The sequence below is a fragment of the Pleurodeles waltl genome, chromosome 5 (assembly GCF_031143425.1).
Source record: "Pleurodeles waltl isolate 20211129_DDA chromosome 5, aPleWal1.hap1.20221129, whole genome shotgun sequence".
NCBI classification, from domain to species: domain Eukaryota; kingdom Metazoa; phylum Chordata; class Amphibia; order Caudata; family Salamandridae; genus Pleurodeles; species Pleurodeles waltl.
In genome coordinates, this window is record NC_090444.1 from 1374347716 (window position 1) to 1374364490 (window position 16775).

The following is a 16775-nucleotide window of genomic DNA, read 5'->3' on the forward strand; positions in this document are numbered from 1 at the left end:
GAAGTCAGGCATCCCGGCGCAACTTCCATGCTCAACCATTTCTCCAGGAATTCTACCATGTTCTCTCCTTCAGACCCCTCTGGGAGGCCCACCACTCGTATGTTGTTCCTTCTATTCCTCCACTCTGCGTCTTCAGCGCGTCGTTCAAGCCTTGCTACTCTGTCAGCCAGTGAGGTTACTTCCGCCGCCAGGTCTTTCTGCCTTGGGGTGATGTCCGCCAGCGTGACCTCTGTATCTTTGACTCTGTCAGCCAGCTTGTGATGTTCGGCTCTCAGGAGACCCACTTCAACTGCAACTTGGTTGCTGTCTCGTTGCAGCGTTGACTTTGTGTCCTCTATGGCTCCCAATATTTTGTCTAGGGTGTCTTGAACTTTGGGGTGTGGCTGGCTCAGCAGTTCCGCCGCACCGTTCCCAGGGGGTGTTGGAGGGTCCATGGCTCTGCCCTTATGTCGGCCCTTGGGGGGCATCGGTCCGACCAAGAGGTTTGTCCCGGGGAGGGGGCCGGATGCCGACCCGGACGCTATCGTGGGAGTCACCACCAAGATTTGTCCCGCGTTTTAGGCTCCGCAATTTTGGCGCTGTTCGTTGTCGGTTGTGTTCTGCTTCGGGGGGGGGGGGGGGGGAGTACTCCGGCATCGTCAGTCCCGGGTGTTTGCCACAACAGGCAGTGTCAACCCCCTCACCTGCCCCCACTGGTAGGGCCCGCCGTGCCAGCCAGTGTCAGACGTGCGGTGCCGTCAGGGCGTAGTCGATCCCTCGCTGAACGCTCCTTCTTTTTCGCCGGCGGCACCAGTGTGCCCGTGAGTGTGCACGCCCGCCTGTGCAACACGTGCTCACAATGGTTGCTGGTGATACCACTCTGGCCCCCACAAAGCGGTGCAAAGTTGTCTGCGTCTCCTCAGAGGGGGAGATATGGGGTGTCACTCACCCCTACAGCTATCCCTCTGCTGGTTGCTGCCAGGGAGGGCCACTTGCTGCTTACTGCTGCTGCTCAGGGTGTCCCTGTGGGGCAGGTGCCTGTGCTCACGGGCGGCCCCATTGGATACAGGGCCACACCCGTTTTACTCGTTTTGGGCGAGGCGCCCCTTCAGGGGGGGCACCAGCAGGTCCAGTGGTGCCCCCACAGTGTCGCTATGTCCCGCCTCCAAGACCCGGGGCTCGGGCGATTTCCTCGTCTTTTCCAGGCAGCACCACCCGTGCACGCCACGGCCCGCTACTCACGCGAGGCCGCGGCTTCGGAGGGGAGGAGAGGCCGCAATTCACTTCGCCGCCTAGGCAGCCCCGTGCGGGATGCAACGTTTGCCGGGCTCGACCCGGGGGTCCCGCCGCTCCACTCACTTTCCAGCAGCGCGGCCGGATGATTTGGCGCTCCTGCAGCTTGTGCCTGCGCGCTGGACCGCGGTTCTCGAGCTGGCCCCTCCGGAGCCGAGCTCTCAAGCGACCGCCATCGCCGGAGTCCTGGCCACGCCCCCTCAGGCTTTTTCTCTTCAGAATTCACTGGTGAATTTTTGTGATAACTACTTGATTCTGCGTACTTCTTCTCTCACTTCCTTTTTCTGCAATTTTCTGACCGGAATTTGTGGTATTTTTTCAGTAAAAATGACATCTTTACTTGACAAGTGCTTTGTCTGTGGGAGAAAGAAAGCCAAATCAGACCCTCACTGCGTCTGCATCAGTTGTCTTGCAGGAAGCCATGTTCCTGAGAATCGTCATCACTGCAGGAAGTTTTCAAGGCGTACCCTGAGGGAAAGGGAGAAAATTTGCCTTCATGGCATGGAATAATGGCGAATGCAGTAGACACAGTCTGAAGGTGGGACTTCAGAACGAGGAGAGGGTCAATCCTCTACCAGGGCTCTGCTATCTACCTCTGAAGGATGTGGAAGGGCCAAAAAGAGGTTTCCAGCCCAAAAAAAGACATCATTGCCTGTCAACGTCGAGAGGATCAATGTCAAGACAGTGTATGACACCGACTTGATTGCCATCGAGGGCTGGCTCGATGTCCAGGCAGGATATGTCGGTGTTTGAAGACTCCAACGCTGTCGACACACCAATTGAGATCAATGTTGAGGAATAGGTCGACATCGAGACTTATTAACATCAGGAAGTGGTTTGCTGCTGTTTTGGCGATGGAAATCAACGTCGAGGAACTGATTACTGAAGAATGTACTCTCCATCTTCAACAATCATCTTACCGGACTCTCCTTCACTACCACCATCTCCTCCACCATCACCTCCTCTGCGTCTGCCTTCAGCAACAATCCCTCCGGTACCATTACCTCCTGCTGAACCACCACTCCCAAGACCGAGGTGATGTTCCAGAATGCAACATCGTTCACACCACAAGCACCGCCAATCAAAACATTCATCATCGTATCCATCCACATGACAATCTCACTGTCCCACCAAGTCATATAGATCAAGATCATGGCCTAGACATCGTTCCAGATATACTCCCTCCACTTCTACAGGATGCTATTTGCCCACATTATCAGACTTTACAACACCTACAGTCTCCCCAGTAGATGACATTACTCCCTTTCAAGAGGTCTTGGTGAGAGGAGCGGCAGAATTAAATATCCAGATGTCAATACCTACTCCTTCTACATGATTGATATTTGAGATGCTTCATCAATGTTGAGCATCCAGATGACTCATTCCTTTGGAATCAGGCCTCCCAAAATCAGCAATGTAACTGTTTTTGACTCTGGCCTCAAGCAAGTGTGCTCTGTCCAGCTGCAAAAGGAGTATAGACCTCCAGAGCAGGATCCATTATTCCTGGGTTTGGCCCCTCCTCCAGATTCCATGGTCATACTGCCAGCCAAGAAACACCATGCCACTAATTCTCCGTCTTCTGTTCCACAAGATAAAAAGAGCAAGAAGTTGGATTCTGTAGGCCTCATAGTAAGTAGTACTGTTGCAACTACCATGAAAGCATCCAGCACAACTGCCTTACTCGGGCAGATATGATAAGGCATTGTGGGAGTCTATCCAGAAGTTTGCTGTACGTCTGCCTAGGCACAAATGTGAAGACTTCCTGGAGTTAGTGAATGAGGGTTTATTGGTCTCAAACCAAATAATCAGTGATGCAGCTGATTCCTCTGTATTGGAGGCACATGAATATTGTCATGGCATGGCCATGCGTGAATATTTTTGGCTCCGCCTCACATCTCTGAAACTGGAGTCACACCAATGTATAGTCACTCTTCCTTTTCAGGATCTACTCTCTCTGGCAGCTACACAGACAATGAAATGACTGATGAAACCCAAGATGGACATTCTTAAGGCGGTTGGCCTGGAAAGGCCCAAAGAACAGAGAAAGTGTTTCAAGCCCTACCAGCAAAGATATTACCTTTGGAGGGCTCAAAATCCTCACTGGTATCCAGGTCACCAGCAACAAGAACAGCAACAAACTTGTACACAACAGCGAAGGTAGCTTAGGGGAAGAGCCACCCAACAGCCAGCGCAAGGAGGAAAGCCTACAACAGACACACAAACTTGAACCTTTCCTTCCCCCTCTTCTGTTACCTGCTCCAATAGGGGGAAGTATTTCATGCTTTCTGGCAGAATGCCAATCACAAAAGACGCCTGGGAACTGAATATTGTTCGGAGTGGGTATTGGCTCATGTTCACAGGTCCTCCTCAGACCATTCCACTAAAAATCATCCAATCATTACCTGTACCTGATAAAATTGGAAGTCAAGGTCTTGTTTCAGAAACAGGCGGTGGAGGCAGTTCCTCACCAACAAAGGGGAACAGGCATTTATTCCTGATACTTTCTGATAGAGAAAAAAAACAAGAAAAAAGGCAATTCTTGACCTACAATTGACCAATAAATGGATTAGGCGAGAAAAGTTTCAGGGAATGGCATTACACCAGATCAATCCCCAAGTACACCATTGAGATTGACTCTGCTCCATCGACTTTTATGATGGTATTTCCATATACCAGCCAAGGGAAAACGTCACATTCTTAAGGTTTGTGGTGGGGCAGGATAACTATCAGTACCAAGTACTTCCCTTTGGCCTAAATTCAACACCCAGAACATTCTCGAAGAGCATAGCAGTAGTAGCTGTCCACCACAGAAAACATTGTCTTTGTCTACCCAGACCTAGATGACTGGTTAGTAAAGATGTTACCTTGTCAGCAAGCCCATCTTCATTTTAACTGGACTTGCGATCTCCTTCAACTGTTGGGGCTCCATGTCAACCACAGCAAGTCAACACCGACCCTGATTCAGACTTTACATTATTTGGAAGCCTCCATCAACACCATTCTTGCAAAAGGGTGTCCTCTGGAGGAGAGACGCTTATTGATCCTTCAGAAGTGTCACTCTCTCATGAAGGTCCCTCATCCAATCGTAAGGCAGTGTTGCCTCGTCTCAGCTTGATGGCCTCCTGCATTTTCTTCACTCCAAATGCCCGTGTCGACATGCAGCCTCTCTAAGAATATCTTGAGGACCAGTGGGACCAACTAACAGGCAATTGGGATGACAGGATCAAGATGTCCCTTCATGCAAAACGCTTGCTGAAATGGTTGTGCTCTCCTGCCAACCTGCTTCAAGGCATGACTTCTCACAAACAGGCTCCCTCACAGACTATAGTGACGGGTTGCAGGAAGCTGGCTTTCTATATGGTGCACTGAAAAAAAGTACACTGTGCAGAGAGTCCAGTGGATCCCCAATTGGTTCGCAGAGGCAAAAGTAGATGGGACAAATGCTCTATTTTGTGATAATGTGGGCAAGCAGCTAAGGTAGTGCTAAGCATTTGTTGTACTGAGGCAATAAATGTGACACACTCAAAGAATAAATCAGATCAGTTTAGAAAAATAACAATTCTTTTTATATATGTTTCAAACCCAAGAACTTCGTAATCAATAAGTAGACTTTTAAACATAAATACTTTGCAGTTTCAAAAATCAACACTTAGTGCAATTCTGAAAGTTTTTTTAATGTTATCCTACAGAGGAAAGGAATGTTCAGCAAACACACAGTTAACAACAACTCAAGGGGCAGAATTAAGCACTGGGCACTGATCAGAATCACACCAGCAGGTCACACCGAGCAGCACTGAGGCAGCCAGGTGCAGTAAGGCTTCGGGTGCTCAGTGGTTCTCTGTGGGAACTGGACCTCAGGTTGCAGACTATGGCTGAGAAGCCAGTCAGGAACAACAAGAAGGTAGGTTGTAGACTTAGGATGCTTGGGGACATAGGTGCGCCTTTGGTCCTTTTCACCAGGGTCCAGGGACAACGGATGCAGGGGTGTCCTTAGGTGTCAGGTTTTCTCGTGTGGGAGCAGTGATGGTCAGGGGTTCCTGTGTTTTGAGGTTGCAGGGGTTGTCGGGGAGTCCAGCAAGGGTGAGCCCAGGGTGGGCTCGAGCTCTTAGGAGCCGGGGGACGTCAATGGCGCCAGAGACCCACCTCAGATTGGTTCAGGGGCGACGGGTGCTGTTGTTGCTGAAGGTGTTGGGTTTTCTCTCACCACAAGGCTGTGGGAAAGGGGGCCTATGTTCAGAGGCTGCAGGCATCTTGGGTAAGTCCAAGATGGTGAGACCACAGTGGACTCAGTCTCTGGGCAGCTGGGGAACCTTGTTGGCAAAATTGTTTTGCTTCACCTCGGATGCAGTGGTCACTTCAGGTGTCGGGTCTTTGGGGTTCCAGCAGAGTCCTTTTCTTGAATATCTTGTTGCAGAGCAGGTCAGCTGCTCACGGGAGACTTGAGTCTTATGAAAGACAGGACGGGTCAGCTTTTTGGGCAGAGTCCTTTGAGGTCAGCAGGCAGTTCGGCATGGTCAGCTGCTTTTTCTTTTTCTCTTGTAAGGGTGCACCTCTTCTTTGTCCTTTTCTTCTTAGGTCGTGAGGATCTGAGTTCTATGGTCTGGGGGTACCACCTAAATACTCAATTGTGGGGGGTTAAAGGGAGTGCCAGGTGGTAGGCAGTGGTCTGCCCACCTTTCGGCTGACTGCACCCCTCTTATGACCACTTTTGTTTGAAAGTGGGCTTAACCCTAACCCTAGTGGCCTTATTCCTTCCGAACAAGGTGGAGGAATTTGAAAAGTGGTGTCCACTTCAGCTGGCCCACCTTAGGGGTGGGGCTGGCATGAAGTGGGCACAGCTCCTAATCTGCGTAATTTTCCTGCCTATGCTGCTGCCAAAATTGTTGTCAGGACAGGTAGATCATAGTCTCCGCCATCTGGAGAGACCTGGGTCGCATTACAAAGGCCTTTGATGATCCCTGTCTTGGAATGTCCAGCCTGCCAGCATGGTGAGGTGCTAACACCCCCGCCCAGTGCAGGCTTTTGTCTCTAGCCTTCAAGAGCACTGGCTTTCACCTTGGCAGGGGGGGTGGGGACGGGAGGGGTGGGTGATGGGTGGGGTTGGCAGAAATGTGTCGGTGGCTGAACTGGTCAGGACCAGTCAATCAACCCACTAGTCGGTTTTCAGGGGGCACCTCTAAGGTGCCATCTGGGTGCAGTTATTAGTAAATACCTTACTGGCATCATTGAGAGTTTATTAATCCAAGATGTTTGATACCAAATATCCCTATATTCAGAGAAGCCATCATGTGGCTGGGAATCTCGTAGTGACCAGTGTCCAGCAATTGCATTTAGAATGTCTTCTCTAGTCACTTATTGTGTCTGAGAATCAATACACATCGCAGAGGCATATCTGCTCATGCAGATACGCCCTCACATGTAAAATAGTGCACCCTGCCTTAGGACTGTAAGGCCTGCTAGATGGGACGACTTAAATGCATTGCATGCAGTGTTTAGGGGGACATGGCACACAAGCTGCGTGCCATGTTGTGCTTTCACTTTTGCCTCCACGAAGACACCCAGCCTGCAATGGCAGCCTGTTGTGGTTAATGAGGGGTCTCTTAGGGTGGCACAGTTTGTGCTGCAGCCCTTAGTGACTGTGCAGTTTTGGGGGGTTGAAGAGATATTGCACAGGGGTCCTGGTTAGCAGGAGCCCAGTGTACTTTGTTGAAATTGCACCAGAAACCAGAAGAGAAAAAGAGTGGTCTGGGTATTTGACCATGTTAAAAAAAAAAAAATGCTTTCTCACAGGATGCACTCGGGGTTCATACTATTGGCACCGCTAGATCCCCTCCCCTGGCACAACACTATTCTCAGTACTTTCGTGGGCAAGGCCCTGGCTCCCATGGTAATGAACAGGGCTTCAGGGACATGCTACTCAGTCCCCCGCCCCTCTGGCAACCACAACTGAAAAGCAACTTTATTGTGTTATTTTTGGCTCGCACCCACCTTGTAGTTGTCAGAATCAGACATATTCTCCAAGGATGGTGAGACATCACTTAGGACACATGGAGCCTTCAGATTGTCAAATTGGGTCCCTCCCTCCCATTTCTTTCTTTCTTTTCTACCTGCCCCCCCAAGCCCCTACCCCCAACCTCTCACCTTGGTGTTCCTCCGCTGCCTCCTTGTGCGAAGAAGAATGGAGGCTTTCGTCCTTTTTGAGATCTCCACCTTCTAAACACTTTCCTGCTGAAGGACAAATTCAAGTTGCCCACTATGGGCCAGGGTTTTGTCTGTCCTTGATCATGGAGACTGAAAGGTCGTTTTAGACCTGCAGGATACCTTTTTTCCATATTGTAGTTTTGCAAGCTCACAGGTGTTCACAGTGGGCCAGGAACATTTTCAGTTTGCAGTCCTCCCTTTTGTCCTTACCAGTGCCCTTTGAGTGTTCACGAAGGGGACGCTGGTGGTCAATAGAGGAACTTCAGAGGTTGGGTGTACCAGTCCTCTAACATTGTTTTGGTTCACTATCAACGTGTGGAAGTCATGAGTGACTCCTTCACAAACCCTCCCATTCATCGAAATCATCCTGAATACACTGCAATTTGGCCTACACAAATCTCCCCACTCCATTCCGTCTAGATTGGAGCTTGACTCCTGTCTGTCAATCCGCCTTTAACCCTCCTTGGCCAAGTTCTTGAGAAGATCAAGGCTGATGAGGCCCCTGTTCATTTTATTGGCTCCTGTTTGGACAAGGAGGGTGTGGTTTGCAAAACCTCTGGGCATGAGCATCTGTCCTCTGATTAAGCTGCTGCTGCTTAATGAGGGTTCACTATTGCAGGAACAGAGCATGGTCTGGCACCCTTGCCTCTCTAATCTGCACTCCTATGAATGGATATTGAGTGGCAGCTGCTGGTTTTCTTCAATCTTTCTCCAGAGATCGTTGACGTTATTCTAGCAGCCAGGTGCCCATCGATGAATTCTGTGTACTCTGGGTGCCGGGACAAGTTTGGGACCCACTAGTCTGACCCTCTACAAGCTAAACTGTCAGAAGTGTTGTTTCTGTTGTTGTTATCCTAGCAAGTTCTTACCTCGGGCACTGTTAAAGGCTGTTTGTGGGTTCTTATGTTTTATAATTTTTTTTATGTACAGTTGCCGGATCAGCCTTCTTTGTTTAAATCACTTATATTGATGAGGTTACTCAAAGGATTGCAGCATATGTTTCCACCACAACCTTTGTTATCCAAAGTAGGATTTAATCTCATCCTTACCTTCTCCCTGTGCACCACTTTTCAGCTGATGCACAATTGTCCATTGCATCTCTTTTTTGAAAAATCTTTGTATACAAGCATTTTATATGTTCACTTACACAGCTTAACATGTACTCGACAAGTAGAACATACAGTTGCAGCACTGTTAAGCAGTGCACTCCCGATAATAGCATTCCATAAAACGCTAAAATGAACAGTAGATAATAGAAGGACACAGACTACAGCATCAGATTGGAGAGTGCATATGACTGCTAGAGTAATAAAAAGACAGAACACATGTCAACTACAAACTAAATAAATATGCGATACATACACAGTAAACAAAGATATCTGTTTCAACATTAGAATACAGAATTATGTGTTAGCTGAAATGGAAAGTTAGGCATCACCACCCAAAAATGAATGTGCCAATCAAGAAAGCTAGGAACTGTGGTGGAGCATAAGGCAAAGTGAAATCGAGGGGGGGTTGTCATCCTTCAAGGAAGGGAAACTAGCTCAGCAAGCAAAGTGTCCCAGCAAACAGAGATTGGGTACTTAAACAGGCCCCTAAGATCCTTTCGGTACAGGACATTACTCTAGGCCTGAGCCCAGATATCAATGGATTGCGCTCATGCGGAGAGATGAGGAAGGATGGATGATTTCCATCTGCAAGTAATCGATCATTTAGCAAAGGAGCCAGATCCAAGAACTGCACAGCTGCTTTATTCTTTAATGTGTGTCGGAACATACCTAGCAGTGTGTGTAGCGAGGGGCTCCCTTTTGCAGGAAGCCAGTAGGGTTGTGATGCCCAGCCAGTACTGGGAGACCGCATGTCCAAAATATATGCAAGAAATCAGCATCTGGCAAGAGGCTGCGTAGTCCAACAACATCTGCGTTGTAAAAGTAGCAGTTGATTTGGTCTAGCGTGAGGCAGGCCCTGTGTGATATGTAGTATTGCATTAATTAAGCTTTGCTAGACACTAAGGCTGGGTATGCCAGGATGCCCTGTCACTCTGTCAGAACAAGGCTGACCCATTTCTCACTCCCAGTGGTGACGCCATGATATAAGAGGCACTGTAGCTTGTGTATGTAAAGGACTGGCAAACCATTTTATTAGATGGCGGCCTATCCCCATGAAATGCAAATATTGAATCCCTAGATGCATTGTGAGTTCCTGTCCAGTTGCGCCCAAGTGTACTTTCATCGCCTGTGTAAGTGAGTTGTATAATAGAATGTGCCCCAGTGCACTTTAATCGCCTGGGTAGAGGAGTTATATAAGAGAAATTAACCTGGAAGAAAATCAGTGGCAGTGATGCGTTTTTCCAGTGGAAGGAGAACTATGGAGTTCTACTTCATACCAAGGACCTACCTATGCAAGGGTAGTGACTTTTAATGCCTCTAGGAGTACCAAGCAGCGGGAGTGCCGGAGCAGATGGCATCACCGAGCGAGTAAGGAAAAGGCTTCTCTTGAAGCTAAGGCACCCGACATGAGAGAAGAGTGGTGCAATACCATTTTGGAGAAGGGATGAAAAGGTGCAGTATACGTGTTAACTCCAATGGAGGGGATGTAGTCACGTTATCATCTAGCTGGCAGCTGACAGGCCAGATAGTAATGTTCTAAGTTTGGGACTTCCAAGTCCCCTAGATCAGTCGGGAGGAAAAGCTTTGTGAAGGCAACCCTACTTCACCTAGCATGCCAAATAGTCTCCTTTCAGTTGCTCAAGAAAGGAAAGAAAGGCTTGGTGACATGTAGAGGAACATACAGTAAATCTGACAGCATTACCATTTTTGTGAGCGCAGTGAGAATGTCCACTGAAAGTGGTAGGATCTGCTGGAAAACCATTTGTGCTCGCAGTTAAGTGTCTGCTCCTGTAGGTTTGCCATCTAGGAGGTCCGCAGAGGTATGATAGTCCACTGCATATTTTAACATAAAACAGACTATATTTTTAATTTTAATAACATTAGCTCGGCTTGTGAGCTAGCTTCAGGCATTGTCAGTCCACCCACCTTGCACATCATATTTTTCTGGCAAACTGGTTTTCAGGACATGAGAAAAACTCCTGCCTGATTTGGAACCACCCTTTTATGTAGGACAGGCTATCACCCTTGGAGTATCCTTTGCGCCACCTCATCCCTCAAGTGAGAAGGAAAGGCTGCATCTCTTTGGTCCCAAGAGAACACACTGAGTGTAAAATCAGTTCTTTATTGGTTTCTAGGGGGCAAGGTAGTGCAGAAGAGAAACACATATAGATGGATAGTACTCTGCTGTAAGATCTTCTGTGCTTTAGCTACAAAGCAGCCCCTCGAAGTGTTACATGCTCATTCCACTCGAGCTAAGGCAGCTGCTACTGTTTTGAGAGAGTGGAGTGCTTTGATAAATGGCAGGTTACTACATGTGCATCAGTGCACATTTTAACAGAGAACTGTTGTCTTGATGCTCAAGTCCATTGGGATTAGCATTTTGCTCGTTCAGTCCTGCAGTACCTTTTGAACTATTCCACACACCCATCCCCAGATGAAGTATGTCTTTGGTATGCATTCACAAAGTGAGTAATCTGCTGTTAAAAGTATCCATCGGAAGCAAAAGTCACTTAGCTTTGGTAATGCTCTTTCTGATTTATACTTTTACAAAATATTCCTCACCACCCTTCTGCCTTCCTGTTTTGTGGACTGGAGTCTTTTCCATTAAAAAATGTCCCAACTAGAGATTTTTATACTGGTCAAGCCAATTCGTTGATGGGCTCTGCGTCTGCAGGCACAGACAACGCTTATGTGGCCTGACTTGTGACTTCTGGAGGAAAACTGTGCTGTCACACAGCCATACAGTACCACTTATCGGCATGCCGTAGTACTGCTTTTGAGTTTCTGGAGTCTGATGCCTGGGGTAATATTTACAAGGTGAGAAATCTGCAGTTCGAGTATCCACCAGATAGACCTTTACCAATAGTAATTAACTTTTTCATGTTTTCCCTCTTATGTGGAACACTATTTCCAAATGGCTGGCACATGTGTGTAGTGGCACAGTGAACAAACCTAATTCAAAGGACAGGAAATCCACCTAGAATATTTATTTACCTCTAATATTAATTTAAGTCTTAAATCATGTTATTGCTTTCCACGTGAAAAGGCAGTGAGCTAGGATGCTGTCATAAGTGCTTAACTATCCAATTCTGATTAGTCATTGGGTTATAGATATTTAGATAAGTCTTCAACAAAATCTTTTTTTTTTTTAGATAAACATTATTTGTAGATTTTTTTTATTTTTTTTACTTTGTTACAAAATGTATTTGGGTCTCGCTTATAGGTGGAGATGTTTATTTTATTTACTCAGAGCAGATACCCATGATGAACTGATGTATTGCCTTTCCATTACAATAATTTCTTGATTCACAAGTTGCACGCACAATCCCTTTTGCTTGGTTCATGTACAGAAGTGCATTTTGTATGTGAATCCATGCAACTGATGTGAAAGCATGGATATTAGAGTTAAGGGGTTGGTAACAGACTAGTCTGTCCTAGTAAGTTATATTGCACATGCTTTGGTGCCAACCCAAGCTTAGGTAAATGACTAGCAGGTATGTCGGTGATTTAAATGCACCCATTTCCAAATCTCCCTGTAAATTGCATTAATCTAGTTAAGGATTTTTATATTAGCTAACTATTATTGGCTCCTGTGCATTAAAATCCCACTTAAAATGCTTTAGCACACTTTTCTTTAGTAACTGTATTTTCACTGTTTATTTTCTATTACTTAACCTTTAGGATCATGTACGTGATAATTTATCAGATGCTGGAGATGGACAAAAGCAACTGACCAATGTCCACAATAGCAGTGTTAAATCAATGTTGGGAGAGCAAGCCAATCCAGGAGAAAATTCAGAGAATGGCAATAGTTCATCTGATGTAAGTCTTCAAGGCCTTAGTCTTTATTTTGTCCATTGTATTGTATTGTATATTATATGCACCATGATACATTTTAAAAATAATTACTAAACAACATGTAATTAAATCACATCCATACATTTTCGGCTGCTGTCATCTAATCATATGATTGCCAAAGACCACTACCTACCTCAATCACCACCATCTTACTTAACAAAGTTATTCAGAGTAATTAATTTCTCTTTCAGTACATTTGATGGTTTCTAGGTATAGCCAGAAAAGCACATATCCGATGAGCAAGAGTTGATTGTTAGGAAAAGCTTTTATCATTACAACAATTATCAAGCTTGTATTTGCTCCAGCCTGTAGTTGGGTGAGGAATGCACATGGGGTTCAGAAGGGAGCATTGCACTGTAAGATTAATGTGCATTGAAAGAATGTTGCCTTCCAATATTGAGATGAGTGGGAGAATTCAATCTGACGTCATGGGTTTTGTCAGAGCTCTATTCTGTAGTTTTAGCCTTGGAATTGCAGGGCCTGGTTAATGGCAGCATTTAGGTGCCATGGCAGAACTGTTTGCTATCCAATTAATGCAAAGGCAGAATACACTGTAGGAAAGATTGAGGTCCTGTGACTGTATTTTATGTAAGGTCATATTAGAATAACTGGGAGTGGGTATTGCATTGGAAATTAAGGTACTTTGTCAATGTCTTCAGTGTTAACAGTGGGGCTCTGTGATGAACCAGTGCTACATTATCCAAAGGTGCTGGGAGATTGGGGCTAGAGAAATTTTTGCAGTATATCAATAGTGCTTTGTGGAATCCTTAGTCTGATAGAGACATCTAGTTGCAGGTTCCATACCTTAGAGTTCCCCCGAAGTGTCATTCTGGATCTGGATATTTTTCTCGATCAGTATCCCTGCTTGCTGTCAGGAGGCGTCAGTTGGCTCAGCTTCGGTCATTGGCATTGTGCGTACCTGAAATGATGTCTTGGGACCTAAATAGGAATCACCCCGGCACGCTGACATTAGTTCTTTACTTTTCTTGCCAGCCAGCACAGATCCGAAGAAGAGCTACCCCAGTCCTTTTTTGACTGGCCTTTTTTGACTTTTTGTTGATATTTTGAGTGTCTACACTCCCGATGCATCGAGATGTCACGTAAGACCGGATTCAAGCCCTGTGGATCCTGTCATCGGGTGAAGGCTGTGACAGATCCGCACCTTGTCTGCTTATGGTGCCTGTAGCACGACCGTGACCTGAAGTTGTGCACCGAGTCCCAGGGCATGAACCCAAAATCTTTGAGTGAGTGTGTAGGAGGCTGGCCTGGTTTGTAGTGGGTACCTTGGGTACTTACACCTTATACCAGGTCCAGTTATCCCTTATTAGTGAAGTAGTAGTGTTCTAGCAGCTTAGGCTGATAGAGGTAGCTATAGCAGAGCAGCTTAGGCTGAACTAGGAGATATGCAAAGCTTATGCAATACCACTTATAGTTACACAGTACTTATGCAAAAGTAAAGACAGTACTCAGTGTTACCAAAAATAAAGGTATTTATTTGGGTGAGACAGTACCAAAAATATCTTTGAGACAATACTCCTTCTGGAGGTAAGTATTGCACACAATGAGTACACTAGACACCAAAATTAGACAAGTAAATAGTCATAGGACAATGCAAACAATAGGAAATGCTATAGAATGCAATGGGAGAAAATCGGTTTAGGGGCAACACAAACCATATACTAAGAAAGTGGAATGTGAATCACGAATTCCCCCCTAGACCAGTGTAGTGTGTGCAGAATCGCTGGGAGAGTAAGAATACAGTAAAGGTAAGTAAATGACCCCACCCCAGAGCCCAGAAAAGCAGGAGTAAAGTACTGCAAGTTTCCTTAGGACACACTACTCCTCGTTTTTAGGATTTTACAGCAGCCAACTAATTCTGCAAAGAACAACTGTTGGATTATTGGACCTGAAGACCTGCAAAGGAAGGGGGCCAAGTCCAAAAGTCGAAAGAAGTTCCAGGAAGGATAGGAGCCCCTGCCAACCCAGAAGAGGGTGCAAAAGAAGAGTCCCCAGTTAGTAGAAGACTGCAGAAATGCACCCTAGGAAGATGCCAGTGGGTTACTGTGTGATGCAAAAGATGTCTCACGGCGTGAAGATGGTTGCAGACGAGATTTCGTGTTTGAAGGCGTCAACAAGCCTTTGTTGCGACAAAAGTGCATTTTGCATCAAAATGGTGCTGGATGGACTCAAGAGGGACCTGGGGGCCTCAACTCTGTGTGAGGAGGAAGAGGGGGCTCTCAGCACTTCAGGATACCAGCCAGCACCCCCAGGAGTCGCAGGATCCGGGTTCAAAGGAAGTGCAAAACGCGGCTGATGCAACACAACAAAAGAAGGTCCCATGCCGCCGGGGAACAACTCAGCGAGTTGTGTGTCACAGGATGGAGTGCTGGGGACCGGGGCCAGGCTGCGCACGAAGGAATTTTGCTAAGAGTGCACAGAGGCCTCAGGAGGCGAAGAAGACACAGTACACAGGGGTACTATCGTTCTCGGGGAAGGCAAGGTCTTACCTCCTCCAAATTGCGTCAGCAGGACCCCAGGACAGTCTATGTGGATGATGTCCGCCCTCTGTGTCCTTAGGAGCACGCTTGTCACTGTGAGAGGAGTCCCAGTGTACTGGTCGTCTTGGAAGGAGCCTGCTTGGAGCAGGGGAGTGACTCCGTCACTCCACGGGAGATTTCTTCTGTCCTTCTGGTGCAGAATGAAGACAGGGAATCCCCAGAGCATGCACACCGTGGAAACTGTTGCAGTTGCTGACTAGGAGCTGAGCTTGCTGAAGAAAAGTGTCTCTTGTAGACACTTTGTTGCAGTTACAGCGTTTCTTGGAGCAGGCTGCGGTTGATCCGAGGTCAGAAGAGTCTTAAGTTGTTGCAGAGGATTCCTGAAGGAAACTTGCAAGTAGAATCTGAAGAGAACCCACAGGAGAGACCCTAAATAACCCTTAGAGGGGGATTGGCTACCTTATTCTGGTATGGATCTATCAGGAGGGGTCTCTGACGTCACCTGCTGGCACTGGCTACTCAGAGCCCTCCAGAGTGCCTTCACACCATGCAAAGCAAGATGGCTGAAGTCTGGGACACACTGGAAGAGCTCTGGACACCACCCCTGGGGTGGTGATGGACAGGGGAGTGGTCACTCCACTTTCCTTTGTCCAGTTTCCCACCAGAGCAGGGGAGAAGGGTCCTTGAACCGGTGTAGATTGGTTTATGCAAGGAGGGCACCATCTGTGCCCTTCAAAGCATTTCCAGAGGCTGGGGAAGGCTACTCATCCCGAGCCTGTAACACCTATTTCCAAAGGAAGAGGGTGTAACACTCTGCTCTCAGAGGAAATGCTTTGTTCTGCCTTCCTGGGACTGGGCTGCCGAGACCCCAGGAGGGCAGAACCCTGTCTGTGAGGTGGCAGCAGCTGTAGCTGCAGTGCGAGCCTCAGAGAGCTGGTTTGGCAGTAGTAGGAGGTCCATGGTGGAGCCCCCAGGATGCATGGAATTGGCTCCCAATACCAGATTTGTATTGGGGGGACAATTCCATGATCCTAGACATTTTACATGGCTATAATTCGGAGTTACCATTGTGAAGCTACATATAGGTATTGACCTATATGTAGTGCACACGTGTAATGGTGTCCCCGCACTCACAAAGTCCAGGGAAATGGCCCTGAACTATATGGAGGCATCTTTGCTAGTGCAAGGGTGCCCTCACCCTTAGTAACTTTGTACCTAACCTTCAGCAAGTGAAGGTTAGACATATAGGTTACTCATAAGTTACTTAAGTGCAGTGAAAATGGCTGTGAAATAACTTTTGCGTTATTTCACGCAGACTGCAATGGCAGGCCTGTGCAAGGGTTTGTCTGAGCTCCCTATGGGTGGCAAAAGAAATGCTGCAGCCCATATTGATCTCCTGGAACCCCAATGCCCTGGGTACCTAGGTACCATATACTAGGGACTTATAAGGGGGATCCAGTATGGCAATTGAAATTGGTAAATGTAGTCACTGGCCTACAGTGACAAATTGAAAAGCAGAGGGAGCATAAGCACAGTAAAAACACACTTACACACACTCACATACAGGCCAAAAGTGGGGATAACTATGCTAAAAAGAGGCTACTTTCCTGCAGAGTGTTCCCTAAAGCTCTTTGCAGCCCAGCTCTTGCCTCTGTGTAGCTCTTGATCGAGAGGACTGTCCCCAGAACGGTCGCTGAGCCACCATTTAGCATTGTTTCACTCCAAGTCCTCTGGATGGTCAGATAGGTCTAGGCACAAGAAGAACTCGAAGAAGAACAAGCATTCTTCAACTCCACACAACTCCTCCGCATCAGCCAACAAGATGAGGCAAAAGGTG

The 16775-nt window shown here is 47.1% G+C and overlaps 1 protein-coding gene across 2 annotated transcripts in view; it reads left to right on the forward strand.

Annotated features, from left to right (window-relative positions):
* PHIP (pleckstrin homology domain interacting protein) overlaps positions 1-16775 on the forward strand; it is a 1338206-nt gene that overhangs the window by 533859 nt on the left and 787572 nt on the right. For both annotated transcript variants that reach the window (XM_069235639.1, XM_069235640.1), the window contains one exon: positions 12264-12404. In XM_069235639.1, coding sequence (XP_069091740.1) covers positions 12264-12404 — 141 coding nt within the window. The remainder of the gene's footprint in view (positions 1-12263; positions 12405-16775) is intronic.